Raw genomic sequence first — 23,060 nt, 5'->3', positions numbered from 1 at the left:
CGTGAGCCACTATGCCTGGCTGTTTGCTCTTTTTTTTTTGTTTTGTTTTGTTTTGTTTTGAGATGGAGTCTTGCTCTGTTCCCCAGGCTGGAGTACAGTGGCTTTTTTCTAGGCTCACTGCAACCTCTGCCTCCTGGGTTCAAGCAATTTTCCTGCCTCAGCCTCATGAATAGCTGGGATTACAGGCGTCTGCCACCACGCCCGGTTAATTTTTGTATTTTTAGTGGAGATGGGGTTTCACTGTGTTGGCCAGGCTGGTCTCGAACTCCTGACCTCGTGATCTGCCCATCTCAGGCCTCCCAAAGTGCTCAGATTACAAGCATGAGCCACCGCACCAGGCCTTATTTGCTCGTTTTTAAAGACAGTTTCTCCGTATGCTGCCCAGACTGTTTCCCCTCCCTTTTAAAAAAATAGTTAACAATAATTGATTGTATATTTCAAAATAACTAGAATACTTGTAATGTTTCCAACACAAAGAAAGTTTGAGGTGGTTTATTCCAATTGCCTTGACTTGGTAATTACACATTGTATATATGTATCAAAATATCACTTCCCTCCCCAAAATATCATGTCCCTCCCCAAAATATGTATAATTGTGATCTTTCTTTCTTTCCTTTATCTTTCTTTTCTTTTTCTCTTTCTTTCTTTCTTTTCCTTTCCTTCCTTCTTTCTCTTCCTTCCTTCCTTCCTTCCTTCCTTCCTTCCTTCCTTCCTTCTTCCTTCTTTTCTTTCTTTCTTTCTTTCTTTCTCTCTTTCTCTCTTTTTTTCTTTCTTTTGAAAGGGACTCACTCTGTCATCCAGAGTGGAGTGCAGTGATACAATCAGCCAACCTGGGCTCAAGTGATCCTCCCTCCTCAGCCTCTCCAGTAGCTGGCATACACCATCATACCTGGCTAATTTGTTGTTGTTGTTGTTGTTGTAGAAATGCATCTCATGTTACCCAGCTTTATCTAGAAGTCCTGAGCTCAATTTGGAGAGATGGGGTTTTGCGTTGCCCAGGCTGATCTCGAACTTCTGAGCTTAAGCAATCCTCCCTCCTCGGCCTCCCAAAGTGCCAGGATTACAGGGATGAGCCACCACACCCGGCCAATGAATCAATTTTAAAAACAATAGGCGTGGAACCAAAAGTATGCTGGAAGTTCCTGGGAAAGAGGTTTCCTTGCTCTTAGGTGTATTTTTTATTTTTTATTTTTTTTGAGATGGTGTCTCGCTCTGTTGTCCAGGCTGGAGTGCAGTGGTGCGATCTCAGCTCACTGCAACCTCTGCCTCCCAGGTTCAAGTGATTCTTGTGCCTCAGCCTCCCAAGTAGCTGGGATTACAGGTGCCTGCTACCACGCCTGGCTAATTTTTGTATTTTTTTTTTTTTTTTTTTTTTAATAGAGGGTTTTTTTTTTTTTTTTTTTTTTTTTAGTAGAGACAGGGTTTCACTAGGCTGGCCAGGCTGTTCTCGAACTCCTTACCTCAGGCTCCCACCTAAAGCGCTGGGATTCCAGGCGTGAGCCACCGTGCCCGGCAGCTCTTAGGTGTACTTCCAATAGACGTTTCTTATTTAGCCAAGTGTTTGGCTCTCCCTGGCATGACAACTGGAATCATGCAACCTAACACTCAGTTTAGGGTACATTATTCCCCTGTTCCTTTTTCTTTACTTCCATGGGATGTTAGAACTTATTCCTTCATTAGTTAGTTCCACAAAAAGCTCCTGGACTCCTTACGTGCACTGTGTAAGTGCGACTGGAAGAGGACAGGCTGGTGATCTTGGTTAAGTCTCTTCAGCGATAGAGGACCCAGTTTCCTTCTTTGTAAAAACGGCGTGATCATAGGGAAATAATGTGCTAAGGCATAATAGTAAGTGCTTAATACAGTGGTTCCCGAGGTGTGATCTCCAGACCAGTAACACCAATACCAGCTGGGAACTCCACAGAAATGCAAATTCTAGGGCCTCATCCCAGATTTACAGAATCAGAAACTCTGTTTAAACAAGTCTTGGAGGTGATGAGGATTCATGCTCAAGTTTGAGAACCGCAGGGTTAATAGGTGGTAACTATTAGCAGTTGGTACTTGAGGCTGCAGAGACAATGAAAAACTCAGCTAGCTAAAGTTAAGCACTAAGGTGTCAGCAGCACCCACAGGGCTCTCAACTGCCTCAGTCCCGCCCTCACTCCCGTCTTACTCAACAGGCCCCTCCGAGAGCCCTCGCTGATTGGTGGAGTTTCTGGTCGACATTCACCACCCAACCAACCGCAGAGCGCGTAAACTGAGAGGGGCGGAAGCAGGCGGGGCGAGAACTGTGTGCCTATTGGCTACAGACCACGCCGCAGAGTGAGTGGGGCGGAGCTGCGCTTGCGCGGGGCCGAGGCGCGCCCCTGGCGGCCGTTGAAAAATGGCGACTGTGGCGGAGTTGAAGGCTGGTGAGTGCGAGCGGGGAGGCCTTCGCATGGGAAGCGTCAGGTCATCATCTTGTGGAAAGGATGGGACGGGAGGAGAGCGCGCGGAACACAAGGGTTGGCTTTTGCAGGGGTCATTCTTAGGTGTGAGGGCCTGCGGGGAACGTCTGGCTGCTGTCCCGGCCTGTGCGCGGGGAGCTCTTATGGGGAAGACTTTGCCCACTGGCGAGTTTTAAGCCAGTTTGGAGCTGAAGGAGGAGTTGCATAATCTTCAGGCATCTAAGAGGCCTATAGGCCTGCATCTTGGGCCCCTGGCGCATCTTATTGGACCCTGCCGGGGGCTGGAGGGCTTGCTTGGACCGGGCTTGGCACTCAGGGCTGATGACCACAATTCCCACAACCCCTATTGGGTTAGGCACTGCCCTAAACAATTTGCTTGGTTGTCTCGTTGGATCCTTATAACAACCTGTTAAGTGGCCCTCCCCGCCTTTTTTTCTTTTTTTTAAAGACTGGGTCTCTCTGCCGCCCAGGCTGGAATGCAGTAGCGCGATCACAGCTCACTGCAGCCTTCAACTCCGGGACTCCAGTGATCCTCCCACCTCAGCTTCCAGAGCAGGTGGGAATACAGGCGCTTTTCACCACGCCCGGCTAATTTTTCTATTTTTTTGTAGATACGGGGTCTTGCTGTATTGCCCAGGCTGATGTCGAACTCCTGGTCTCAAGCTATCCTCCCACCTTGGCCCCCTCAAAGTGCTGGGATTACAGGCGTGAGCGCCTGGCCCGTTTTTCATCGGAAGAAACTAGAGGCAAAAAGTTTGCTGGCCAGGCCATTCTCCTGTCTTTTGAGGAAAAGATACTCTAAGCTAGTTACGTGCGAGTCATTAATGACGTTTGTACACTGTTTACTTTGAAGCAAATGTCCAGACAAGTAATAGTAATAATAGTTATCATTGAGCCTCATGTGTCAGACACTACTCAGCCTGTGTGTTACCTGATTGTAACAACCCTATGCCCATTTCATAGATTGGGAAACTGAGGTACTGAGAAGTGAAATAGCCCAAAGTGATTTCACTAGAAAGAGACACAGGGTGGGAACCTAGTTGTGATGCACTTGACTGCCAGGTCTTAATCACTGAGCAATATTGCTGTCCAATAAATAAAACCAGTTTCAGTTTGCAGGGAACCCAGGGTTTAAACTAGGAATTCTTAGAGATTTTAGAGAGGAGACGTTTATAAAAGTATGTATTTGGGGCACAGGGCTGGTGAACAGTCATAAAACAGTAGGCATGCGTCTGTCCACAAGAACAGACTTCACACAAATCTACAGATTGTGTTCCCAGGGAAATACACATCACGTGTAATATTGCATACATTTTCAGAGGATTTAAAGGTACACTTGGAATGAGCCAAGCACAGTGGCTCATGCCTGTAATCATAACACTTTGGGAGGATTGCTTGAGCCCAGGAGTTTAAGACCAGTCTGGCCAACATAGTGAGACCCCATCTTTATTAAAAAAAAAAAAAAAAAAAAAAGCCTGGCATAGTGGCCTGTGCCTGTAGTCCCAGCTACCCCACAGGCTGAAGCAGGAAGATTGCTTGAGCCCAGGAGATAGAGGTGACGATGAGCTACAGTGGTGCCACTGCACTCCAGCCTGGGCAACAAAATGAGACCTTGTCTCAAAAAAAAATACAAATTAAAAAAAAAAAAAAGAAAAGGTCCTCTTGAAATATAAGCGAGGTTAAAACCTTTCTGAAGAAGTTTTGATGGCCCAGTGTTCTAAGCATAATAGAGGGAAAGGTAAAATGGTATGGACCTCCAAAAGGAACCCGGTGAAAACTTGTTTGCCAGCCAGTTACCTTATATTTTATGGGCTTTTACCTTTTTTAAGCACGATCACATTCTTCCTCCTCATTTGGTTCTATCTCTGAGAGGTAAAGCTCATTATTTTAGAGAAGGCAACTGAGGCATGGGTTGGTAATCCACCACTGAGGTGCTGATGAGACATGCTAGCTTTCCTGTTTCCACTGTCACTCATTCTCGTTTCTCTGCCCAGTTTGAGGCTGTCCTGTGTGTAATACGGAGTAATTGGGACAGGATCCTTGCCAGTGGCAAAATCTCTCCATCTAATTTCCAAAGATGGAATTAGAGAATAGGGGTTCAGTTATGATTCTAAGAGTACAATAAGGCTGTACCTTCCTTTTATGGGCCTGTGACAAAGTCTAATTGGGTGATAACTGTACTTAACCTATTTGCAAGAAGGTTGATAGGATGCTTTAAAAATGAGAGGAAAGAAAAGTCAAAAGTCAGTAAAGAGTATATCTCTTTAGTCATATGATCCAGGGTTATTGTTGATGTGATTTATTGAAGCTTAGAAAGATCTTATGTCCATACTGACTTGGATAAGCTCCTGGGCTCTCTTTATGGGTTTTTGTTACTGTGGTGTACTTATTTGGTGCCTTTGGCAAGGTGCAGAACAGTGTTAAACTACATTGATTTTCCAGTAGTATACAGCAATGTATTATAATCCTCCTAGGTGACTCCTCCTGAGCTCTTGCTATGTTCTTGGCTCTGTGGATGAGATGTGTGTTCATTCTCTGAAGTTGTCATTTAGCTGGTAGGAACTCTTTGAAAATAGAAAGTTCCAGATCAGTACAAGGGGTGGTGCCACTTCAGTGCTAAGATCCCCATTATCTATGCAAAATATGTACAGCCAAATCCCATGATCATGACTGCTTTGTCATGGTGACTCTGGCTAATCAGTAAGTTAGGTTTACATTTTGCATACACATCCCTGACTCCTTAAGATGGCATTGATATAGTCACGTGCTAGATTTCTAACTAGGCTTAACATTTCAGAATCCTGCTGTTCTAAGGAATTAACTCATAGTTGTCTTTAAAACAACAAAGAGGCCAGCAGGCGTGGTGGCTCACACCTGTAATCCCAGTACTTTGGGAGACTGAGGCGGGCAGATCACGAGGTGAGGAGATGGAGACCATCCTGGCCAACATAGTGAAACCCTGTCTCTACTAAAAATACAAAAATTAGCCGGGCATGGTGGGGCGCGCCTGTAATCCCAGCTATTCAGGAGGCTGAGGCAGGAGAATCACTTGAAGCCAGGAGCTTGGAGATTGCAGTGAGCCGAGATCGTGCCACTGCACTCCAACCTGGTGGCAGAGCGAGATTGTCTCAAAACAACAACGAAAAACCCAAAACAGCTTTTCACTCCCTAAAGGGTTCTGGATTATTAAAGGTTTGTGTTTTTTTTTTTTTGGTTGGTTGGTTGGTCGGTTGGTTGTTTTAGACGGAGTCTCTCTCTTTGCCCAGGCTGGAGTGCAGTGGCACCATCTCGGCTCACTGCAACTTCCGCCTCCCGGGTTCAAGCGATTCTCCTGCCTCAGCCTCCCAAGTTGCTGGGACTGCGGGCGCGTGCCACCACACCTGGCTAATTTTTTTGTATTTTTAGTAGAGATGGGGTTTCACCTTGTTAGCCAGGATGGTCTCGATCTCCTGATGTCGTAATCCGCCCGCCTCGGCCTCCCAAAGTTCTGGGTTACAGGCATGAGCCACCGTGCCCTGCCTTCAAAGGTTTTTACACAGTAACCCAACAGACTTCTTTTATGGAATATAGTTGTGTTCTTTAATCATCTTTCTAGACCGGAGGTTGTTATGACAAGCAGAACCTGTGTGCAGTGGCAGACACTCTTGAAAATATATGAGAGACTGGGGCTTAAGTTCAGGTCCAAGTAAGCAACTATAGTTCTATCCCCCACCTTTTCCCCTCACTAAAGAATTATGTATTGGCCGGGCACCGTGGCTCATGCCTGTAATCCCAGCACTTTGGGAGGCGAGGTGGGTGGATCACGAGATCAGGAGATTGAGACCATCCTGGCCAACACAGTGAAACCCCGTCTCTACTAAAAATACAAAAAAGAATTAGTTGGACATGGTGGCACGTGCCTGTAGTCCCAACTACTCGGGAGGCTGAGGCAGGAGAATTGCTTGAACCTGGGAGTCAGAGGTTGCAGTGAGCTGAGATCGCCACCACTGCACTCTAGCCTGGGCGAAAGAGAGAGACTCTGTCTCAAAAAAAAAAAAAAAAAAAAAAGAATATGTATTAGACTGGCCGGGTGCGGTGGCTCACACCTGTAATCCCAGCACTTTGGGAGACCGAGATGGGCAGGTCATGAGGTCAGGAGATCGAGACCATCCTGGCTGACATGGCAAAACCTCGTCTCTACTAAAAAAAAAAATTCAAAAAATGAGTCGGGCGTGGTGGCAGGTGCCTGTAGTCCCAGCTACTCGGGAGGCTGAGGCAGGAGAATGGTGTGAACCCGGGAGGCGGAGCTTGCAGAGAGCAAAGATGCTCCACTGCACTCCAGCCTGAGCGACAGAACGAGACTCCTTCTCAAAAAAAAAGAATATGTATTAGACTACAGCCCCTGACAATGCTGTTGAGGTAGGAATAAACTTGAATTTGCTCAAATATGTTAAGACTGAATCAATGCAACATGAGAACTGTATTTTTTAGTATAAACGTGGCTGGTGGTAGTTAGTGTAATTGTTTAATAATTTGTCACAATGTTTAGATTGAGAGCTGCTTTTGTACCATTTACCTTTTCAACATTTCTTTTCAAAGTATGCCTAAGAATGATAAATTTTCTCTGTAACCGAAACCTTCATATTTTATATCAAACAGTTTTAAAGGACACCTTGGAAAAAAAGGGGGTATTAGGGCATTTAAAAGCAAGGATCCGAGCTGAAGTTTTCAATGCCCTAGATGATGACCGTGAACCCCGACCATCATTGTCTCATGAAAACCTTCTAATTAATGAATTAATTCGGGAGTATTTAGAATTCAACAAATATAAGTATACAGCATCTGTCCTCATAGCAGGTAAGTGGTTATTGTTTATCACATAAAATCTGTTTCTCCCCTTTCTCCAATTCTCAGAAAGTGTTTATCCTAGAAATCTAATTCTGTTACCAAACAGTGCCATCTGGGTGACTGGGACACAAAAATCACATGGGCTCTTTCTGTAGCTTAAACAGATTCTCACAAGGGAAAATACATAACTTAATCATCACTTAAACTAGGCATATACTTGGAAAAATCATCTATAATTCCTGGTACTAAGAATAAGCAATTGTTGACATTTTGTCCTGTTTGCCACCAGTTTTTTCCTGTGTATTTAAGCTTTGAAGATATACGCTGATTAAATATATTATTTATTAAAAAATAGGCTGGGTGGGTGGCTCACACCTGTAATCTCAGTGCCTCAGGAGGCTGAGGCAAGAAGATTACTTGAGTCCAGGAGTTCGAGACCAGCCTGGGCAACACAGGGAGACCCCATCTCTGCAAAAGAATGTTTAAAATTACCCATGCATGGTGGCACGTGTCTGTAGTCCTAGCGGAGGCTGAGCTGGGGCCCGGGCAGTGGGGGGATCATGTGAGCCCATGTGCTCTGGGCTGCAGTGAGCCATGATTGCATCACTGCACTCCAGTCTGGGCAACAGAGACAGACCCTATCCCTTTTTTCTTTTTCCAGAGACAGAATCTCGCTCTGTTGCACAGGCTGGACTGCAGTGGTGTGATCATGGCTTATTGTAACTTTGACCTCCCGGGCTCAAGCAGTCTTCCTGCGCCAGTCTCCTGAGTAGCTGGGACCAGAGGTGCATCCCTCCACGCCCAGCTAAATATTTTATTTATAGAGATGAGCTCTCACTATGCTGCCCAGCCTGGTATTGAACTCCTGGGCTCAGGTGATCCGCCTATCTCAGACTCCCAAAATGCTGGGATTACAGGCATGAGCCACTGCACCCAGCCCCTGTCTTTTTATTTTTTTGAGATGGAGTCTCACTCTATTGCGATCTCAGCTCTCTGCAACCTCCGCCTCCCGGGTTCAAGCAGTTTTCCTGCCTCAGCCTCCCAAGTAGCTGGAACTACAGGTGTGTGCTACCACGCCTGGCAAATTTTTGTATTTTTTAGTAGAGACGAGGTTTCACTATATTGGACAGGCTGGTCCGACTCCTGTCTCTTAAAAAAAAAAAAACTCTCCCTCTCTATATATGGGTATGTATGGGTATGTAGATATCTATGTGTGTGTGTGTGTGTATGTGTCTGTGTGTATATATCTATATATATATAAAATGGAGATAAAACTTTGAAGTGTTACTACTATGTGGTAGTTAGGTATATTTACAAATGTATGTATCTAAAAAGCATGGTATTTATAAAGGACTAGGCATTATATTAGGTTATTCTTGGATTGCTATAAAGAAACACCTGAGACTGGGTAACTTATGAAGAAAAGAGGTTTTTTTTTTTTTTTCTTTTTAGACAGAGTCTTGCTCTGTCACCCAGGCTGGAGTGCAGTGGCACGATCTCGGCTCACTGCAACCTCTGCCTCCTGGGTTCAAGTGATTCTCCTGCCTCAGCCTCCCAAGTAGCTTGGACTACAGGCACGTGCCACCATACCTGGCTAATTTTTTGTGTTTTTAGTAGAGACGGGGTTTCACCTTGTTAGCCAGGATGGTCTCAATCTCCTGACCTCGTGATCCTCCCGCCTCGGCCTCCCAAAGTGTTGGGATTACAAGCGTGAGCCACTGCGCCCGGTTGAAGAAAAGAGGTTTACTTGGCTCACGGTTCTGCAGACTGTACAAGCATGGCGCTAGCATCTGCTCAGCTTCTGGGAGGCCTCAGGGAGCTTTTACTCACTGCAGCAAGCATGTTACATGGTAAAACCAGGGGCCAAGGGTGGGGCAGGTTAGTGCCACACACTTTTAAATGACCAGATCTCATGAGAACCCACTCACTGTGGTAAGGACAGCACCAAGTTATGGGGGATCCACACCCACGACCCAAACAACTCCCGCCAGGTCCCACTTCCAACACTGGGAAGTGCATTTCAGCATGAGATTTGGGCAGGGACAAATATCCAGACTCTGTCAGCGGGGAAACTCCACACTCATCCTAGTGATAGGAGGCAGAGAATGATACTGGGGGTTGGCGGTGGGCAGTTGAAGATAAATTTCCTTTATCTGTTGAATTTTATTTCTTAAGAAACAAATTTTGTCTTCAAGTGTAACAGTTATTGAGTGGTGAGAATATTTTTAGTATCTTCTGCTGACTTTTTAAATGTCTTCTCTCAAAAAAATGAGGAGAGACTGGATATAAATAAGTCAGAATCCTGGTTACTCCTGGACTTGGTGGGGTGGGGGATGAAGTTGGGGCATGGTCCAAGGCACCCTAATGTGCATCATCGGATTCCCTTGCTTCAGGTTCTGTCTCTGCTTTGACTACTTCATGCCTCAGAGATGTGCCTCAGCAAAGAAACGAGGCCAGGAGGTAGATTTTGCAAGACAGGGTGAATTCTTTGTGAAGTTAGAATTTTTCATTACAGATCCTTTATTTAATATTAAACATACATCTTAACTACATAAAGACTCATGATTTTTATTGGTTTAAGGATCTTTGATATCAGCATCTCTACTTTTGTTAGTTTGTTATAGATGGCTGTATGATACCAGTTACACCCAGAAAAGAAGAAATTATGAAAATAGCTGTTAGAGACTTGGGCTTCACTAGAATGAAATATAGTGACAGTAGTCAAGTTTTCATATGAAATGTTTTGACTTTTTGTAAAAAACTGGGATATAATTTACATACAATAAAATTTACCTTTTCATCTGTACAGTTCTGTAGCTTTAGTCAAATGCCTGCAGTTGTGTAATTACCACCAGATCACAATCAAGATATCACCAGCCTTTTTGGCATCAGGGACCGGTTTCGTGGAAGACAATTTTTCCACGGCCCTGGGAGGATGGTTCCGGATGATTCAAGCATACTACATTTATTGCGCATTTTATTTCTATGATTACATTATAATATATAATGAAATAATTATATAACTCACCATAATGTAGAATCATTGGGAGCCCTGAGCCTATTTTCCTGCAACTAGATGATCCCATCTGGGGGTGATGGGAGGCAGTGAGAGATCATCAGGCATTAGATTCTCATGAGGAGTGTGCAACCCAGATCCCTCGCATGCGCAGTTCACAACAGGGTTCACACTCCTATGAGAATCTAATGCTGCCAACAGGAGGCAGAGCTCAGGTGGTGATGCAAGGGATGGGCAGCAGCTGTAAACACAGACCAAGCTTCGCTCACTTGCTTGCCCACTGCTCACCTCCTGCTGTGTGACCCGGTTTCTAATCTGTGGCCCAGGAGTTGGGGACCCCTGCTATAGATGGAACTATTCAGGATGTAGCCTTTTGAGTCTGCCTCTTTTCACTTAGTATAATACATTCAAGATTCAGCCATGTTTGTTTTCCTTTGAACACTGTTCTGTTGTGTGGCTGTGCTAGTTTACTCATTACCAGTTGATGGGCATTGAGTTGTTTCTAGTTTTAGCAATTAGGAATCAAGCTGCTATAAACATTTACATACAGGTTTTTGTGAGAACCTAAGTTTTCATTAGTCTTGGGTAGAAAGTTGAGAGTGGGATTGCTGGGTTGTGTGGTTAAGTGCACGCTCACCTTTATAAGAAAACTGCTCAACTGTTTTCCAAAGTGGCTGTACCATTGTGCTTTCCCACCAGCGAAATGTGCAAGTTCCAGTTGCCCCACTGGGGTTAATTTTAATTTTTATTTTTATTTATAATTATTGTCACCAAATGGATATTCTTTTCAAAAATAAGTTATTGGCAAACAGACTTCTAAAATTTAGTATTATAATTTGGATATAGAAACGGTATTTTCCCAACCAAACACTGGGGAATTTAAAAAGTGAATTTATGTTAAACTGTATTAAGACATGCATTTACGGTGGCTCAAGCCTGTAATCCCAGCACTTTGGGAGGCTGAGACGGGCGGATCACGAGGTCAGGAGATCGAGACCATCCTGGCTAACACGGTGAAACCCCGTCTCTACTAAAAATACAAAAACTAGCTGGGCAAGGTGGCGGGCGTCTGTAGTCCCAGCTACTCGGGAGGCTGAGGCAGGAGAATGGCGTAAACCCGGGAGGCGGAGCTTGCAGTGAGCTGAGATCCGGCCATGCACTCCAGTCTGGGCGACAGAGCGAGACTCCGCCTCAAAAAAAAAAAAAAAAAAACATGCATTTAACAAAAGAGATATTTTGAAAGTCGTAAAATCACAGGCAATTTCATTTGTCTTGGTATGTGTTGTCATCCTTCCAAAATCTGAAAAGTGTATGTCTGGTAAATATGATTCTTTTCAAAATCTTACTTGCTTTTTAGTTTAATAGGCTCAGTGTTCTCATGAATTTCTTTCTTCCAGAATCTGGTCAACCTGTCGTTCCATTGGACAGACAGTTTCTCATCCATGAACTAAATGCATTTGAAGAATCAAAGGATAATACAATGTAAGAATTTTTTTTAAAAGAAGTTTCCAAATATTGTATTAGAGTCATAATTGCACCATGGTGGTTTTACTTCATTTTAATTCAAGTATTTGTTCAGATCTAGTGTGTGTCAAGCATTGTACTAAATCCAGGGTGTGTAGCAGTGAACAAGTCAGATGAGGTCTGTGTTTGCTGAAGCTAAATTTCCATGGCCTCAGAGTGACTAAGCATCTTCTTTCTGGGGTTAGCTCCTTTTGACTTCTTGATCCTTTGTCCTTCTAAGGCTTTGTTCTTTTTTTTTTTAATTTATAATTTCAACTTTTATTTGTATTTTCAAATTATTTTTGTAGAGACAAGGCCTCACATTGTTGCCCAGGCTGGTCTTGAACTCCTGACCTCAAGTGATCTTCCTGCCTTGGCCTCCCAAAGTGCTAGGGTTGCAGGCGTAAGCCCCCCACGCCTGGGACCTCTGAGACCTCACCATGTCAGTTGTTTTCTTCATATTTAACTCTTCCTTCACTTCAACTAGGAATGTACTCAGATCTCTCCTCTCCTGAAAAACAAACAAACAAACAAAAAAACAACGTATGAACTTACAACCCTCAGCTTCTGCTTGAATTCCTTTTTCTACCAAGATTACTGAATCAGCCCACTGCTTTCATTACTGTTACTCTCTCCTTTGCCCTCCATGCACCTCCTCTCACTAGCTATGCTCTTGAAAAGGAAGATGACCACTTTCTAGTTTTCTTAGGTTTTTTCTAATTCAGTGTTTCTTAAACTTTTTCTGGAGGGTTCCTGTATGGCCAAAAAAAAAAAAAAAAGTACATAGGAAACCTGAGAACATAGCTTAAAGCAGCCTTTTTTTTAAATCTAGAACTTCCTTTGAAGCCTTATGTTTTCTTATCCTAGAAGTTCTTAAGGCCAGGTGAGGTGTCTCATGTCTGTGATGCCAGCACTTTGGAAGGCTGAAGTAGATGGATCACTTGAGCTCAGGAGTTCAAGACCAGCCTGGGCAACATGGGGAAACCCCACGTCTAGCCAGACGCGGTGGCTCATGCCTGTAATCCCAGCAGTTCAGAGGCCGAGGCAGGCAGATTACCTGAGGTCAGGAGTTCGAGACCAGCCTGGCCAACATGGTGAAACCCCATCTCTACTAAAAATACAAAAAGATTAGCCAGGCGTGGTGGCGTGTGCCTATAGTCCCCGCTACTAGGGAGGCTCAGGCATGAGAATCGCTTTAACCTTGGCATTGAGCCAGGATCGTACCACTGTATTCTAGCCTAGGTGACAGAACTAGACCCTGCCTCAAAAAAAAAAAAAAAAAAGTTCTTAAAAGTTGTTCGCTTTACCATACAAATGTTTTAAATGACATTCCAGTTAAATTTAACTCTCCCACAAATCCTTGTGTAAAATTAATGTTCCAGGATCATATACTACCTTTGTCATTGTGTGTATAGTGAAGTCCCAGTTGCTTAGCATAGCATTTTAGGCCTCTATCTTTCTACCCCGTCTGTTGTTGTATCTGCTCACACCTGATTTCTGATTGTGCCCTGAAGACACTTTGCAACTTTATGCTGCTTTGCCTTGTAAGCCATTCCCTTATCCCAGAAGCCCTAGATCACCTTTTTCCCTCTTAACTTCTACTGGAGCATCTTTCCTTTCTATTGGCCCTGTTCAGATGGTAACTCCTTTATGGCGTTTTCCTCTTTCTCTTCCCCTCATCTTCTCGTGTTTCTTTTTTTTTCCCCCTTTTTTTGAGATAGGGTCTCTCTCTGTCGCCCACGCTGGAGTGCAGTGGCCTCATCTCAGCTCACTGCAGTCTCCTCCTGGGATTCTCCTGCCTCAGCCTCCTGAGTAGCTGGGATTACAGGTGTGTACCACCATGCCCAGCTAATTTTTTTTGCACATTTTTTAGTAGAGATGGGGTTTCACCATGTTAGCCAGGCTGGTCTCGAACTCCTGGCCTCAAGTGACCTGCCCACCTCCACCTCCCAAAGTGCTGTGGGTTTTATTTTCTTTGTTTTTTCAAGGCAGGGTTTCATTCTGATGCCCAGGTCTCTAGAGTGCAGTGGCTTGATCATGGCTCACTGCAGCCTTGAACTCCTGGGCTCAAGCGATCCTCCCACCTCATCCTCCCATGTAGCTGGAATTACAGGCATGCGCCAGCATGCACCATCATGCCTGGCTAATTTTTATATTTTTTGTAGAGATGGTGTTTTACCATGTTAGCCAGGCTGGTCTTCAATTCCTCAGCTCAAGGTATGTACACCTGCCTTGGTCTTCCAAAGTGTTGGGATTACAGGCATGAGCCACTGCACCTGGTGACAAGTGTTTTGAAAAGTATAAATATTGTGTAATTGAGAACGGTGGGAAAAATAATTGGGGGAATCTAAGCGTGACTTAGGATGAGCAGTGAGGTATTACATCGTTTAATACAAGACAATGTTTTACATTTAGCAGTTGATGAAAATAAGCAATGATTTTACTCCTACTGGCTTCTTGGTAGCTTTTGAGATACCTACTTCAGATGAAAGTATTAAGAAGTTTGTGCTTGCTTTGGCAGCACATGTACTAAAATTGGAGCAGTACGGAGATTAGCATGGCCCCGGCAAAGGGATGACATGCAAATTCGTGAAACGTTTCATATGTTTTAAAAAAAGAAGGCTGGGCCCGGTGGCTCACGCCTGTAATCCCAGCACTTTGGGAGGTGTTTGGGAGGCCGAAGCAGGCAGATCACAAGGTCAGGAGATTGAGACCATCCTGACTAACAGGGTGAAACCCGCCTCTACTAAATATACAAAAAATTAGCCCGGCAAGGTGGTGGGTGCCTGTAGTTCCAGCTACTCACAAGGCTGAGGCAAGAGAATGGTATCAACCCAGGAGGCGGAGCTTGCAGTGAGCTAAGATCGTGCCATTGCACTCCAGGCTGGGTGACAGAGTGAAACTCTGTCTCAAAAAAAAAAAAAAAAAAAAGTTGCTGAAACAGCTTTAGTTTTTAAAAGTTAGGTAACTTCTTTAAGCCCTTGTTTCTCACGCTTCAGTGATTGGCATTCACAAAGTTTTCCATAGTCACGTATTACTCATTTACTTACAGGTCTACAGTGCTGCATCTAAAACCATTGAGGCCAGATATATGTTTGAAAAGCCAAACGTTTTCAGGTTTTAAAATGACATGCCTGTAATCCTAGCTACTTAGGAGGGTGAGGCAAGAAGATTGCTTAAATCCTGGAGTTCGAGGCTGCAGTGAGCCATGATCTTGCTGTTGCACTCCAGTGTGGACCACACAGCAAGAGTTCAATTCTTTTTTTTTTTTTTTTTTTTTTGAGATGGAGTCTCGCTCTTGTCATCCAGGCTGGAGTGCAGTGGCGCGATCTCGGCTCACTGCAACTGCCACCTTCCAGGTTTAAGCGATTCTCCTGCCTCAGCTTCCCAAGTAGCTGGGACTGCAGATGCGTGCCACCACGCCCAGCTAATTTTTTGTATTTTTAGTAGAGACAGGGTTTCACCATGTTAGCCAGGATGGCCTCCATCTCCTGACCTCATGATCCGTCCGCCTCGGCCTCCCAAAGTGCTGGGATTACGGGTGTGAGCCATCGCGCCTAACCCGAGACTTAAATTCTTTAAAAAAATAAAGTAATATGGTACATATACCAAATACTACGTATATGTGCCAGGGAGTCCTGAAGTAGTGTTCCACAATCACATTGATTTTTTTTTTTTTTTTTTTTTTTTGAGACGGAATTTTGCTCTTGTCACCCGGGCTGGAGTGCAATGACATAATCTCGGCTGACCGCAACCTCTGCCTCCTAGGTTCAAGCAACTCTCCTCCCTCAGCCTCCTGAGTAGCTGGGATTACAGGCATGGACCACCACACCCAGCTAATTTTGTATTTTTAGATAGGGGGTTTCTCCACGTTGGTCAGGCTGGTCTTGAACTGCCAACCTCAGGTGATCCTCCTACCTCGGCCTCCCACAGTGCTGGGATTACAGGCATAAGCCACTGCACCCAGTACATTAATATTTTCACACAAAGTAAGATAAAGTCTGTGATAGCCTTGTTAGGTCAACCCTTGCCATCTCATGATTTTTTTGCCAGATATATGAAGAGAGTCCAGTTTTCAGAATTTTGCATTTCAGAATTACAGGTAAGGTATTGTGAGGACGCACTTTTCTTTAAATTATCTTTTTGAAACTTATTTTTAAAAATAAACCTTAATCCATGAATTTACACATTGCCTCTCTCTCCTGGACTCAAGCGATCCTCCCATCTCAGCCTGCCCGTAGCTGGGACCACAGGTGCATATTTCATTGTGTGGCTAATTTAAAATCAAATTGCTGTAGAGCTAGGGGACTCATTGTGTTTTCAGGCTGTCTCAAACTCCTGCTTAAGGCCAGGCTGGCCCCCCAAAGTCCTGGGATTACAGGCCTGAGCACCCATATCCAACCCAAAATTTTAATCACAAGTAAATTTTATTGACTATCAATTTAGAAAATAAAATTTTCAACATTTAAAAATCATCTTGAACCAATTAACACTTTGGGGAAGATTAAAGTAAACAAAGGACCTGTTTTATATTACTAGGTGATGCTTTCATAAGAGTTGAGGCATCTTATTAAATAAAGAAACTTTCCTGGTTTCCTTGTTGCATGGAAAAATTGGTATGATAGGCCGGGCGCGGTGGCTCAAGCCTGTAATCCCAGCACTTTGGGAGGCCGAGACGGGCGGATCACAAGGTCAGGAGATTGAGACCATCCTGGCTAACACGGTGAAACTCCGTCTCTACTAAAAATAATACAAAAAACTAGCCGGGCAAGGTGGTGGCGCCTGTAGTCCCAGCTACTCGGGAGGCTGAGGCAGGAGAATGGCGGGAACCCGGGAGGCGGAGCTTGCAGTGAGCTGAGATCCGGCCACTGCACTCCAGCCCGGGCGACAGAGCGAGACTCCATCTCAAAAAAAAAAAAAAATTGGTATGATATTATTCCAGAATTTGGTGGCTTAAAACAACAACATAGATTATTTGTGGGATGTTTGGGGATTTGGGATCGGCGTAGTCACATAAGTCTAGCTCAGGCTGCCCCATGAGGTTGTAGTCAAGATGCCAGCCAGGGTTGTAGTCTGAAGCCTTGAATGTGGCTGAACTATCAGCTTCCAAACTCATAATAATATTGATAGTCGGCCTCAGTTTCTTATCGCATGTACCTTTCTGGGGTTGCTGAAGTGTCCTGAGGCATCTGACTTCTCCCAAAGGCAGCAATCCAAGAGAGAAAGCAAGGAGGAAGCTGCAATGCCATTACCATGTGGCCTCTGAAGTCAGCCTTCTGCCAGTTAGAAGTGAGTTCAGCTCACACTCAAAGGGAGGGCAATGAGAAGGGAGTGTCATACTGTAAACCGTTATACCAGCTAGTAAATAGATACATATCTCAAAAAATAAATCCTCCCCACAAATATATACACCTACTATGTACCCACAAATATTAAAAATAAAAAAGATTAAATCCTTTTCATTATATTTTCAAATATGAGATTGGAAACAAAGGAAAACATTTATGTTGTACCACTCTTTATTGTCAGCAGAGTAGCTTTCCTGTATGGAAGAGTACTAATAGAAACCCCCAGGCAGCACATTGTAAGGAAAAGAAGATGGGTTTAAGGAAAAGAATATGGGATTTGGGGTTCAAGGGTAAACTTTGTTTACTGTCTGAGGGAATCTAGCAAATCTCCTGGCTGCGGTTTTCTCCTTTATAAATTGCAGTTGATGATTTTGACATTACATGATGAGGATCAGAAGAGAAGAGGTATGTGTTCTGTAAACTATAAAGAAAATTTTAAAATATTAGGTAATATAAATATTAGTCTAAATAAATGTTAGCTACACAGGAGCTAACATTTATATACTATTTCATATGTGCCAGGCACAGTAAAAAAACACTTGACATTTATTAACTCATTTAATGCATAACAGCCCTGTAAGGGAGGGATGATGCTTATCCTAATTTGTAAAGGAAGAAGCACTTAGGAGGCTGGAGAGGTTAAGAATCTTACAGAGTCCCACAGCTAGCAAATGGCAAAGCCAGGATTTGAACCCAGGTCATCTAACTCTCAGGACCTAAGACTTTTTCAGGGCAAGGACTTATTAATCAAGAGGTGTTTATTGAATACCTGTTGTGTATTAGATGGGGTTAGGTGTTGGGAAATATTATACTGGACTTTGGAGTTTAAAAGATAAATTCCTGTGGATTGATAGAAATGGTATTTCAGTGTAGATGAAGTTTAAGTTGTTAACATGTTTTCTCTGGGTTTTAAAATTGTCATGAAATTAAGTGGTACTCTTAAATTTAAAAGTATGAACAATTTGCAGTTTGGATAATAATCATGCAGCTTTTTAAAGTCTAGTGAATCACTTGGTCATTTTGATGTCAGAAGTTACCTTTTAAAGAGTAAATGTTTTGGCCGGGTGCGGTGGTTCAAGCCTGTAATACCAGCACTTTGGGAGGCCGAGACGGGCGGATCACGAGGTCAGGAGATCGAGACCATCCTGGCTAACACTGTGAAACCCCGTCTCTACTAAAAAATACAAAAAACTAGCCGGGCAAGGTGGCGGGCACCTGTAGTCCCAGCTACTCGGGAGGCTGAGGCAGGAGAATGGCGTGAACCCGGGAGGCGGAGCTTGCAGTAAGCTGAGATCCGGCCAGTGCACTCCAGCCCGGGCGACAGAGTGAGACTCCGTCTCAAAAAATAATAATAATAATAAATAAATAAATAAATAAATAAATGTTTTAAGCTTTTCCTGTTCATGCAGACTTACTACTTTTGGTTTTGTTTTGTTTTCTTCATGCTATAGACCTCTTTTATATGGGATTTTAGCCCATTTCTTGCGTGGAACTAAGGATGGCATCCAGAATGCATTTCTGAAAGGGCCTTCACTTCAGCCTTCAGACCCAAGTCTTGGCAGACAGCCTAGTAGAAGAAAGCCAATGGGTATGAGTTTTCCAAGATACATTATTTAGCTGTCAGCAAATATATTTTCTTCCTATATATTTTTCTTTGGAGTCTTTACTGAGCTTTTGAGTCATAGTTTAATTCTACTTATATCTAATATGGTTAGCCTATGTTACTCCAAGAAACAGAATGCTTTTTGAAAGAATCTTGGACAGGGAAGGGTGGGAGCCATAACTGGGCAGAATTCTTAGATGTAATTTCTTTGTAAAAGTATTGAAAACTCCGGGCCAGGCACCGTGGCTCATGCCTGTAATCCCAGCACTTTGGGAAGCCGAGGCAGGTGGATTGCTTGAGGCCAGGAGTTTGAGACTAGCCTAAGTGACATGGTGAAACCCCATCTCTATTTTTTTTTTAATTAAAAAATTACATTAATGAAATTTTTAAAATGTAAAATAAAAAAGTATTGAAAACTCCAATTTTCATGTAAATTCTTAGTCTTTGGAGCAGCTTAGATCCTTAGTATACTGAATAAATAGCTTTTTATCAAGTGATCATTTTTTTTTCCTCTCCATGACTGCAAAATAAAAGGTAAGATTGCTAAATACAGATAGAGAAGTCATTTGCATTTTTAGGATACTGTTTATGTTAGAGTGGAAGTTACCTACAAGTTACAGATTCTTAGGAGAATGGCCCACATTTCTTTCAGATTGCCTGTGTTTTAAATGAGCTTTTAGTAGCTTTTAAATTTTTATGTATTTTTTTGAGGCACGGTCTCACTCTGTCGCCCGACTAGAGTGCAGTGGTGTGATCATAGCTCATTGTAACCTTGAACTGCTGGGCTCAAGCAATCCTCTCACGTTCTTGCCTGGTCCTCCCAAGTAGCTAGGACTTCAGGCACCACACCCAGCTAATTTTTAAATTTTTGTAGAGATGGAAGTCTCACTACGTTCACTGGACTGGTCTTGAACTCGGTCTTAAGTGATTTCCCACCACGACCTCTCAGAGTATTGGGGTTACAGGCACGAGCCTACACCTGGCCCTCAGTTATTTTGATTATCCCAGCAATAGGATCCCATTTTCACCATTTGAAATGAGTAGGTTATAGCTCAGTGTTTGCAGCTGTGGTAGAGAGCTGATCAACTTTTTTTTTTTTTGAGATGGAGTCTCGCTCTGTTGCCCAGGCTGGAGTGCAGTGGTGTGATCTCGTCTCACTGCAAGCTCTGCCTCCTGGGTTCACTCCATTACCCTGCCTCAGCCTTCCGAGTAACCGGGACTACAGGCGCCTGCCACCACACCCAGCTAATTTTTTGTATTTTTAGTAGAGACGGGGTTTCACCGTGTTAGTCAGGATGGTCTTGATCTGAACTCGTGATCCATCTGCCTCAGCCTCCCAAGTGCTGGGATTACAAGCGTGAGCCACTGCGCCCAGCCGAGAGCTGATCGATTTTTAAGGACAGTTAAAGGTGGGGTCTAGGCTGCCAATTATCAGAATAAATGTAAATCTTGAATGTTGACACAAACTTTTAGGAAATGCCTAAAATGTGGATTGCCTTTGTAGTTTCCTAAACTGCTATGACCAGTAGTGACCATGTTAGATGTTTGGTGTCTCTTGAGGTCCGAAAGTAAACAGTGAATCAGGAGAACCTCTTTTGGAGGTGGTTTCTGACTGCACTAGGAGATATCTTTCAATATATCTTAGAATTCTGAACTGGATGGAACGTTGGGAAATAAGTCATTCCCACCTACTTATTTTACAGTTGAAAAAACCTTAAGAAGGTTCCAATACTAAGAGGTTAAGTAACTCATCTGAGGCCCCTAGCAGATAATTAGTAGCAGAATTAGCACATTTGATTGCTATTCCCGTATACCTTTCCACATATAGATTATGGAGAAGTTTTTCAAATTCTCTTCTGGATTGGTAAGGAACTGACATTACTGCCTAGTAATTGGCAAGTATTTAATGAGCACAATAAAACATTAATTGGGCAAGTACATGAGTAAATCTCTACATTTTTTAAATAGTAAAAAGTTCCCTTCAATTTTCCTTTTGTCTTTCTTGCCTCTCCCTAGTTCCTCAATTCTTCTCCCTTTTTATAGAAGGTATCCCTGTTAGCAGTTTGCAGGGTGTTCTTTGGGACTCATTTCTATTTTATTTTATTTTATATTTTATTTTTATTTTTATTTTAGATGGACTCTCACTCTGTCACCCAGGCTGGAGTGCAATGGCACTGTCTCGCTCACTGCAACCTCCGCCTCCCAGTTTCAAGCGATTCTCCTGCCTCCCAAGTAGCTGGGACTGCAAGCATGCGCTACCACACCCACCCTAATTTTTGTATTTTTAGTAGAGATGGGGTTTCAATGTGTTGGCCAGACTGGTCTCCAACTCATGATCTCAGGCGATCCACCCACCTTGGCCTCCCAAGGTGCTGGGATTACAGGCGTGAGCCACTGCACCTGGCCATGCCCAGCCCCTTCAGGACTCATTTCTGTGCATTTAAATATGTCTGCATTGTTATGGCGCACGTTATCCTGCAGTTTGCTTTTTTTCACTTGTTGATACATGTAGATCTCATTTTTAACTGTTTCATATTCCAGAGTATTGTTATAATCATCCTTTTTTTAATTTTAGAGATGAGGTCTTACTCTGTCATCCAAGTTGGAGTGTAGTGGCACAATCATGGCTCACTGTAGCCTCAGACTCCTTGGCTCAGTCTTTCCACATCACCTTTCCAAGTAGCCAGGACTATAGGGGCGCACCACCACACCTCGCTTATTTTTTAATTTTTTGCAGTCAGGGTCTTGTCATGTTGCCCAGCTAGTCTCCCACCTTATAATCACTCTTAAAGTAGTTTTAAATATTTTGCTTTTACAGTATTTTGATGTAACATTGTATCTTTGTCCACACATTTAAGTATTGTCCACACATTACAGTATTGTGATGTAACATTGTATCTTTGTCTATACGTTTCTCTTGTGTGGATGCCTAAAGTAAAGTTGTTGGTTCAAAGGATATGCATATTTAAAAATATAGTAGATATTGTCTAATTCCCCTCCAAAAAGGCTTTATCAGTCTATACACTTACCAAGAATATATGACAGTATGGGTTTCTGAGTTCAGTTGTCACCAGTGGATATTGTACACCTTAACACTTCTTAACACAGCAACCCAAGTCATTGATATTATCAGTCCTGTAAAGAAAAATAACCGCTTGAGAAATAACTTTCTGGTTTGTAAGTTTCATAATCAGCCTTGTTAATACCCACGGCTCATGACTAGTAAGAAAGTTATAAGGAACACTATTTCCTAACCAGTTTCTGTTCTTTTGAGATGAAAGCGGTAGATTACGCATACACCATAGGGCTGGAGGGAGGGAGGGAAAGAGACACACAGACACACGCCTCCTACACCACTAAAGTGCCAGGAACATCAGAGTTGAGTTCAAGTCAGTAAAGCCACCGTGCATGCCTGTTCTGTGGAAAGCTCTGTAGACAGCTCAGAAATGAGGATGACTGCTGAATGATTCGGGAAAGAACAGTGATTTTGCACATTATTTTCTTGGTCATCAAAAATTTGACACAACCTCTTTGTGTAGTGCCTTGAAAGTTGTCAGCCAAAATTGCATCATGTTTCAGGAACACACTTAAGCATTCCATTTACTTTCTCAACTCTAGCTCACTGTCTCCAGAACTCTTATTTGACAGCATTGAAAAGGTTGTGAAGATACTAAAATCTTTATTCTCTACATCACAGCACCTTATCTCCACAGAAGCTCATTCAACGGAAATAACAAACCCTGAAACTAAATTGGCTTTTATTTGAAAATAAGTTCAGGCCGGGCCACGGCAGCTCACCCTTGTAATCGCAGCGCCTTGGGAGGCTGAGGTGGGTGGATCACCTGAGGTTAGGAGTTCGAGACCAGCCTAGCCAACACGGTGAAACCCTGTCTCTACTAAAAATACAAAAGTTAGCTGGGTGTGATGGTGTGCGCCTGTAGTCCCAGCTACTTAGGAGGCTGAGGCAGGAGAATCGCTTGAACCCGGAAGGCAGAGGTTGCAGTGAGTAGAGATTGCGCCACTGTACTCCAGCCTGGGCGACAGAGCGAGACTCCATCTCAAAAAAAAAAAGGAAAGGAAGAAGTAAGTCCAAGTCATGCCAAGATGAAAAAGTGCTTCTCTCATCCAAGTTTTCAGTGCTGAAAAAAAAATGAAGAGGGTTTATGTAGGCACACCCACCTTTGAAATGACAGCCAATGCATTTGTACTGCTGCTGTTAGTGCTTGTAATCTTGGAGGCAAAGTAGTTTTTGCTATTCAATAAATTTTATATATGTGTGTGTATATATATATATATATACACACACACACACACACACA

At 43.3% G+C, this 23,060-nt stretch overlaps 1 protein-coding gene and 1 non-coding gene across 3 annotated transcripts in view; both read left to right on the top strand.

Moving 5' to 3' along the window:
* The first annotated feature begins 2,316 nt into the window (after nt 1–2,316).
* Nucleotides 2,317–23,060, top strand: part of FOPNL (FGFR1OP N-terminal like) — a 29,658-nt gene continuing 8,914 nt past the window's right edge. Inside the window, exons 1-4 of one of the 2 annotated variants that reach the window (XM_023189746.2) lie at nt 2,317–2,408; nt 7,083–7,280; nt 11,685–11,769; nt 18,590–18,726. In XM_023189746.2, coding sequence (XP_023045514.1) covers nt 2,381–2,408; nt 7,083–7,280; nt 11,685–11,769; nt 18,590–18,726 — 448 coding nt within the window. In that variant the 5' untranslated portion in view covers nt 2,317–2,380. The remainder of the gene's footprint in view (nt 2,409–7,082; nt 7,281–11,684; nt 11,770–18,589; nt 18,727–23,060) is intronic. The other variant, XM_023189747.3, reaches the window with a different exon arrangement.
* Nucleotides 14,296–14,399, top strand: LOC111524562. Its single transcript, XR_002725820.1, has one exon. It is a non-coding gene; the product is annotated as a U6 spliceosomal RNA (small nuclear RNA).

This window comes from Piliocolobus tephrosceles, chromosome 17, assembly GCF_002776525.5.
Source record: "Piliocolobus tephrosceles isolate RC106 chromosome 17, ASM277652v3, whole genome shotgun sequence".
Lineage (NCBI taxonomy): Eukaryota > Metazoa > Chordata > Mammalia > Primates > Cercopithecidae > Piliocolobus > Piliocolobus tephrosceles.
The sequence above is the reverse complement of the archived record's forward strand: the minus strand, read 5'-3'. Positions and strand labels throughout refer to the sequence as shown.